General features: G+C 41.8%; 1 protein-coding gene and 1 long non-coding RNA gene across 2 annotated transcripts in view; one reads left to right on the forward strand and one right to left on the reverse strand.

Annotated features, from left to right (window-relative positions):
- LOC123257579 overlaps positions 1–1,406 on the forward strand; it is a 15,569-nt gene extending 14,163 nt beyond the window's left edge. Inside the window, exons 2-3 of the long non-coding RNA XR_006507713.1 lie at positions 166–778; positions 964–1,406. This is a non-coding gene — a long non-coding RNA (uncharacterized LOC123257579). The remainder of the gene's footprint in view (positions 1–165; positions 779–963) is intronic.
- Positions 1–5,515, reverse strand: part of LOC6498763 (small G protein signaling modulator 1) — an 18,025-nt gene extending 12,510 nt beyond the window's left edge. Inside the window, exon 1 of the mRNA XM_001967218.4 lies at positions 4,711–5,515. Within this exon, the coding sequence (XP_001967254.2) occupies positions 4,711–4,729 (19 nt within the window). The 5' untranslated portion in view covers positions 4,730–5,515. The remainder of the gene's footprint in view (positions 1–4,710) is intronic.
- Positions 5,516–6,943: the final 1,428 nt, after the last annotated feature.

A 6,943-nucleotide genomic window follows, 5' to 3' on the forward strand; every position in this document is an offset into this window, starting at 1 on the left:
GGGACTAGCTGGCTCTCCGGGACTAGCTAGCTCTCCGGGCCAATTGCAGTTGCCACTTCAATATCCCAGTCTCCAGTATCTGTTTCTGTTTCTGTTTCTGTTTCTGTTTCTGTTTGTTTTCTGAAACCCGGAGTTTGCATATAGTGTGCTCTTCTCTATTGGCAGGACAACCAGCTTCCCAGGACCTGCACCCACAAGGGAATGAAAGGAATTAACGCGAAAGTTCAGAGGTCAAGGGGAAGCCACTACTGCTACTGCTGCTACTGCTGCTACTGCCTTGGAGGTGGCAACTGGCCATATAATTTTAATTGCAAAAACCAACAAATTGCATTTGCCCGAGGGAAGCCACCAGAAAGGATATTCCAGCAGTCCTCTGGCCCTCTCTCTCTCTATGGCGGAATTATTCAGTAATATATCCTGGATAGCCTGTAGAATCATTTATTAAAAATATTTCCATTGAATCTGCGCCTGCCATCGAATGTCCTTCGGCCGTCCAGCAAACAAAAAAAGAAAAAGGATATCGCCAACAATGCGATTTCTTTCTCAAAGGCTTTGATTGACATTCTGGAATGCTGCTTTTGATAAAAGGACCAAAAAGGATGAAAGGACGAAAAGGACGTCGTGCAAAGTGCTGACATGGCACGGCTCGGACGCAGAATTAATGATGGCCAGACACTAGATTTTTAATTTTGAAGAAGACCAGCCCAGGACGCCCAGGACTCAATATTAATGGCTCTGCCAGGACACACATGACAGGATAACGACTCTGCCGCTGACAGTAAGCCCGCACTTTGATGGCTTTCACCCAGAACTCCCTCCATTCTTGACAGTCTCGACATACCTCTTGAAAACTAAGCTATTTTTTTATTTAAAATTAAGTTTTTATTTTATATTTTTTATTCTTAACTTGAAAATAATATAATATTTTAAGAGTAAAGTCTGTTTAATCTTGTTTTTTCTTAGTCTTTGTGCTTAAACTCGCTAAGAAGTATTGGAAGAAAAGTACTTTATGGCCAGGACTCTTCTACACACGTGTCCTTGCACACATTGGCAGGACACACACTCACACATGTGCGGCTCTCCATTTGACCTCTGTAACTCTGCAACTGTCAACGGGGCGTTAAGTGCTCTGGGCTCAGGACTCAGGACTCTGGATTCAGAGCTCAGGACTTTAAGGTGGCCCCAAAGCGGCTCTTTTGCGGCTCTCTTTGGATGAAGAAGAATTAGCAAGAAGGACTAGAGAAGGACTGGAATTAAGTTTAAATTTTGGCTTTGGAAGTAGGCTTCTCTGGAGAGAGTCTAAAAGTGGTAATAGAGTGGCTTACTGGGCGTATGAGTAATGTTTTTGAAGAAATTTAAGTAATATATTTGTATTTTGTTTCTAACAAGTGATTTTTAAAGATTATTTGAAAGAAAACAAAGACAAATATTACAAATTATTTGTCTTCAAAAATATTCTATTTTTTCAAATCAGATTTCTAACTAAAATTTTAAGATTGAAATGCAAAAAAATCAAATAAAGAATAATGTCAAAAATTAAATGGAAAATATGATAATTAATAGAATAGAATTTTGATTTTATCAAAAATATATTATTTTTGTCTCAAAATGGCAGGAAATGTAATTAAAAACAGTTTCAATTTATATAAAAAACATCTTAAAGCTGAAAAGAATATACAATTAAAGAGATAATCTCTGGAACTGAGACTTTTGGGAACTTGAACTAAAGAACTGAGAAGCCAAGACTACAGGACTACCAACAATACCAGTTAAAAAGAAACCTAAAACTCTAAACAATATATGAGAATGTGTATCTTTTGAAACTCAAACAAAGATATAAACAATTTAATAAAAAATAAAGAATAAAATCCCTTTTAAAATCAAGAGTTTCATTCGAACTCTGGTTCAGCCCAGTGGCTCAGAGTGCTTGGCTCTTGGCCTTCTGCTCCTGGCTCTTAGCTCTTGGCTTTCTGCTAATGCCATAATTGAGCAATTGATGACGGCGGCATCATCGTGGAGCCATCGGGCCATCAGGCCATCAAGCCATCATCGTCTAAGTCATCATCGGCACTAGTTGATGTCCCGTCACGTCATCCAAGGGGGTGGTAGTTGCTGGCTGGATACACGGGAGTGGTTGTGGGGCCTGTTTGTTGATGTGTTAGTGCGTTGCATCAGCTGTGTGGCAGCCACAAAGCCGCCAAAGTCAAAGCCAAAGCCAAAGCCATCCATTCAGAGACAGGCAATTTCCGGCCATTATAGGAGGCGAGCAACAGGACCAAGGACCAAGGCCGGCAAACAGGAGCAGGAGCAAGAGGAGCAACCAAGCCAGCAAGCCAAAAGTAAAACATAAACAAACGCCCCCGCCTTGGCTTGACATTGTACGGCAGGATGACTGCCACTGGCACTGGCACTGGGACTGCCACAGGACGACTATCGGCACTCCCATTTCCGCAGCCACATCGATGCCAATCGCCTACATTTTCATTCATAAAAGTTCTACGCCCGCCGCCTCCATCGTCCGGGCCGTATCCGGGGCCCATCAGTCAGTGTCAGTAGTAGATGGAGAGCCCCGAGGGCAGTGCGGAGTGCAGGGCTGTCAGGTGCAGGTGGAAATTAAGGCCCTCCTGCATATCAGAGTGTTATTTGACAGGCGGGCTCTGCCGCACCAGCTCATTAGCTATTTAGAGGCCTTGATCGGGTATTCTTCTAAGCCAGGGACTGGAGAATGTAGGCCAAGCCCCGCCACGTCAGTTGTGATGCGATTTGCAGCAGGACTTGCAGCACCTGTTGGGCTGAGCTCTAGGGCTCTGGGAACCAGGGCCGCATCAATCAGGACTTTGCCAGAGAATCACTAAGGACCTCGAGGCAGTACTTCTACAAAAATGATGTTCAGAAAAAGGGCCTTGATTAAAAAGGACTCTGCGGAGATTATCCCGCAAGCAAACAGTCGATAAAGTGGCCAGAGAACAAAGATGATGGAGCCAAGGACAGAGTGGAGGGGAGTTTAGTGAGCAGACTACACGATACCTGGTACTTTCAGGTCTTTTTTAGAGAGTTTTTGCAGAGTTTGATGGAAAGAAATATACTCTTTATTACACTATTCTGTACTGTACTGTATTGACACTTAATACCATAATCTTTCACAGAAAGAGGCAGAAACTGCTTCTCTAGAGGGGAAATATAGATGTTCTCAAGGCATTTCCTCTAAAAATGGCTCTTACAAAGAAGACTATACGATACCTGATTCTTTTGAGCCTTTTTTGACGAGGCAATTCAATAAGGGAAGAGTTTTAAAGTAGTTCCTCTTTCTCCCAGAAGTCATTATACTTATTTTTCTCTATAAATACATTCTTCCAAGAAGACTACACCATACCCGGTACTTTTGAGTCTTTTTTGGTGAAATACTTCCCAAAGGCAAGGGTTTCAAAGTAGTTCCTCTTTCTTCAAGACTGCCATAGACCCCTTTTCTTCTTCAAAAACCTATTTCCAAAAAGACTATACCATACCCGTTACTTTTAAGCCTTTTTTGTGAGTTCTACGAACCAATATACCCAATATACCCTATTCCCCCACAACTACTTTCCGCCAAGAAGATGAAAAGGTTCGAAAAGGATCAACAGTCCACTGGACCCCTGTCCTTGACAGTTTTTGTAGCGCAGTATTGCATTGGTGGCCGAGGATTACCGGGAACTGCATCCACCAGATTCCAGCATCCACCACCCAGATACCTGTCAACCACCCGCCCACCTGCCAAAACACACCTGAATAATAATAAAGCACATGTCCATAAATATGTATTATGTGTCTGGTATTATGATTGGAGGCTTCTCTTAATCGCCTTTTAGCCCGGGCGGGATGGCAGAGTCACGAAATTCCAGCTAAAATATGAAAAACGAGGCCCGAGTGCAGCCCCTATCTGGCTCCTCCTACACGTGTGCACTGTTATTTAAGGTGAACCGTTATTCAGGGTTACAGTTCATCATCCGTCGTCACTTTCAGCGCCATTTTGATTCTCAACATTCTCAAAACATAAATATCAAGTATACGCAGTGGTTCCAGTTTATTTTCTTAATTTTATATAATATTATTTAAAAAATCAAGTCATTATCAAAATTGTTCAATCTCAATTTTTATGAGTTTTTTTTCATAAACAGTTATTTGATTTTTAATGGCCGCCAGTTTTTTTTTGATTTTTATTACGCATACGCAGGGTTGACTTGCTTTATGGGCCATAAGGGCGCTTTTTAATATTTCCAATTTGTTTTTTGGGAAAAAATTCACTCTGCAGAAAAATTATGCAGATTTTCTTTTCTTATTTTCCTATTTGATTTGTGGAATATGCAGACATTACTCATACGACCTGTTGGACGGTTGAACCTGTTTTCCACATTAGATCTTACAATTGTAAACAATTAAATGCTAATTAAAATTAGCACAAAATAGTAACTTAAAAAATATGTATTTTAAAGCCAAAACTTTTTAAAGGATAACTACTCTAATCTAAAAATAACTCCTCCCCTGGCCAGTGGCCACTCCTCTTTAATAAATAATTAAAAGCCCGCTCAAGGTCCACCCCAGTGTGCATTTTAATGGAGACGTTAATGGTGGCTGTTTTTTTTTTTTTTCTTTTTCGTATTTTAAAGGAGAGACACCGTTATAGCCAGCGAGCAGGTGTGGAAGGAGCCAAGGAAGAGGGATCACTTTTATTACCTGCAGTGGTTTGCACCATTTTAATGTCCTCTCCTCGTAGTATGTTCTACGCGTGTGTTTTTTTTTTTATTTTTATTTTTTTTGTGAGCTTGCTCGCTTGGGTTTTTGTTTTTTTGCGCGCGTGGGTGTGTGTTTTGGGCTTGCGGAGATTGCCCAAAGCTTTTCACCGTAATTCCGTTCCTCGTACCGTTCGCACGCTCACACACACACACTAAAACCCATACCCATACTCATACTCAGACAGAGAAACAGAGAGACAGACAGACAGGGCGAACATGAACAGACACGTACGAGCACACGGGCGCGTAAAATGTATTTCGAAAATTTGTATTTGTTTTGCGTACGCCGAAGCTGACGCTGACGCTGGCAGCAGCGCCCGGCAGCGCAGCTAGCAGAAGGCAGCAGTGCTGACAGAGAGCAAAGTGTCGCCTGTGGCAGCTTCTTTTATTTTTTATTTTACGCTTCGCTTCCTACTTGTCTTGGATATTGTCTTTTATATTTTTTTTGTTGGTTTTTTTTTTTTTTGGAGGAGGAGGAACTAGTTGCTGTCCTTTATAAATAATTTGGATGCCGCCGGGGTGGCGGTGGCTTGCCTTCCATCATTGACTAACTCACTGACCGACTGAACCGAAGCTCACACACACACACACACACAGACAGAATAACAACACAGGAAAAAAAACATTGAGTTTTCGAGTGGTTTTCGGGCAAAGTTGTTTGCTTTTTGTGTATTTTTTTTTGGAGGAAAGACGCGTGTGCACGCGACCAACTTCGCAGCGAAACTGAAACTGAAACTGAAATGGAAGCCGAAATGGAGCAGGAGCAGCAGCAGGAGCAGAAGCAGCGACACACCGACACAGATACAGATACAGGCGCCAGACCAGACATACACCGACACTGTCACACAATAACAGACGGCGATAACAGTAACAGCAGTAACAGGAGGCAGCAGGCAGCAACAACAAATGGCGGTCACCAGTGATGAGCAGGAAGGTGATACCAAGGTAAGTGAAAATTGATTGAAATAAAAAACAAATAAATATATTATAATTAATAAATATTATATTTAAATAATAAAATAATATATTATATAATAAATTAATCTCATGAAAAGCACATCTCTACTATTACAACAACCGTTAAGGTGAAAGCAACAACAAACTAACAGCCAGCCAACAGCCAATAACAGCAGTTGTAATATACTTCTGTTATTAACAGTAGTAATAACATCAGCAGGAGGCAACAGCATTACTTTCTAGCCAGCAAGAAATAGAGATGAAGCGTTGATGGGTTCTCTTTCCTCCTCCCACCTTCCCGCCTTCCCACCTTGCCTGCCATTGCCTAAACAGAGTACCGTTACGTTAAGTTACATTTTCTTGTTTCGTGTTTCCTTGGGCATTGCCATCTCGTTCGCTCTCACTTTCAAGAGAAACAATGGAGGATAGCGAGTTAGAGGCTTATTTTTCCTCAAAAATAAATAAATATTTAAATGTTTACTAAAATTGATATATTTTACTATATTTTGTTTTGTTTTTGAGCTCTAAAACAGTTATTAGTAGTTGTTTTAGAATATAAAGCCGCCATTTTGTCAAATTTCAAGGCGGAAGTTCAAGCCCAAAAAAGTAGGCAATAGTTTTTGTCTTTACTTATAAATGGGTGGACTTTAAGCGAAAATGGTGTAGGGTGGCTGCAATTCTTGTTTATTGGTTTAATTTAAAAATAATTATTATAAAAAAAATTTAATATTTCATAACTATTTGTTCTACCTTCATTGTAACTCACGGAGTGTGTTTTTTATGTGTGTGTGCGTTGGCAGTTTGCTGACGTCGTAGCGCAAAATCCAGCCACAAGCAACAGGACGGCGTGCCAGGATGGCAGGATGCTGGGGCGCCCTGCTGTGCGGCAACCACCACCACAAGCCCTCGCCCCCCTCCCCCCCTCTGGTTCAACGGCAAAGGAGAAAACCAACTCAACCACTCAGCATGCACCCAAAGTCTGGCCTGGCCCAAATTTTTGGCTGAAAACATTTCGGTGTAATTCGTTCGGTGGCCGCCTTGGAGTTTGCGCTTTGGCCTTGTAAACCCCCAACCCGCCCCCCAAGCCAAAATCCGTTCCGCCCCCTGACCCCGCTCAGAGCCATTAGGGTGCTTGACATAACCTACTCACTCTGGTTTCGTGTGTACCGAAATATTTTCAATTAGGTGGGTCTCAGGGTCTCAGGGTCTCAGGTGGC

Source organism: Drosophila ananassae, chromosome XR (genome assembly GCF_017639315.1).
Source record: "Drosophila ananassae strain 14024-0371.13 chromosome XR, ASM1763931v2, whole genome shotgun sequence".
NCBI lineage: Eukaryota > Metazoa > Arthropoda > Insecta > Diptera > Drosophilidae > Drosophila > Drosophila ananassae.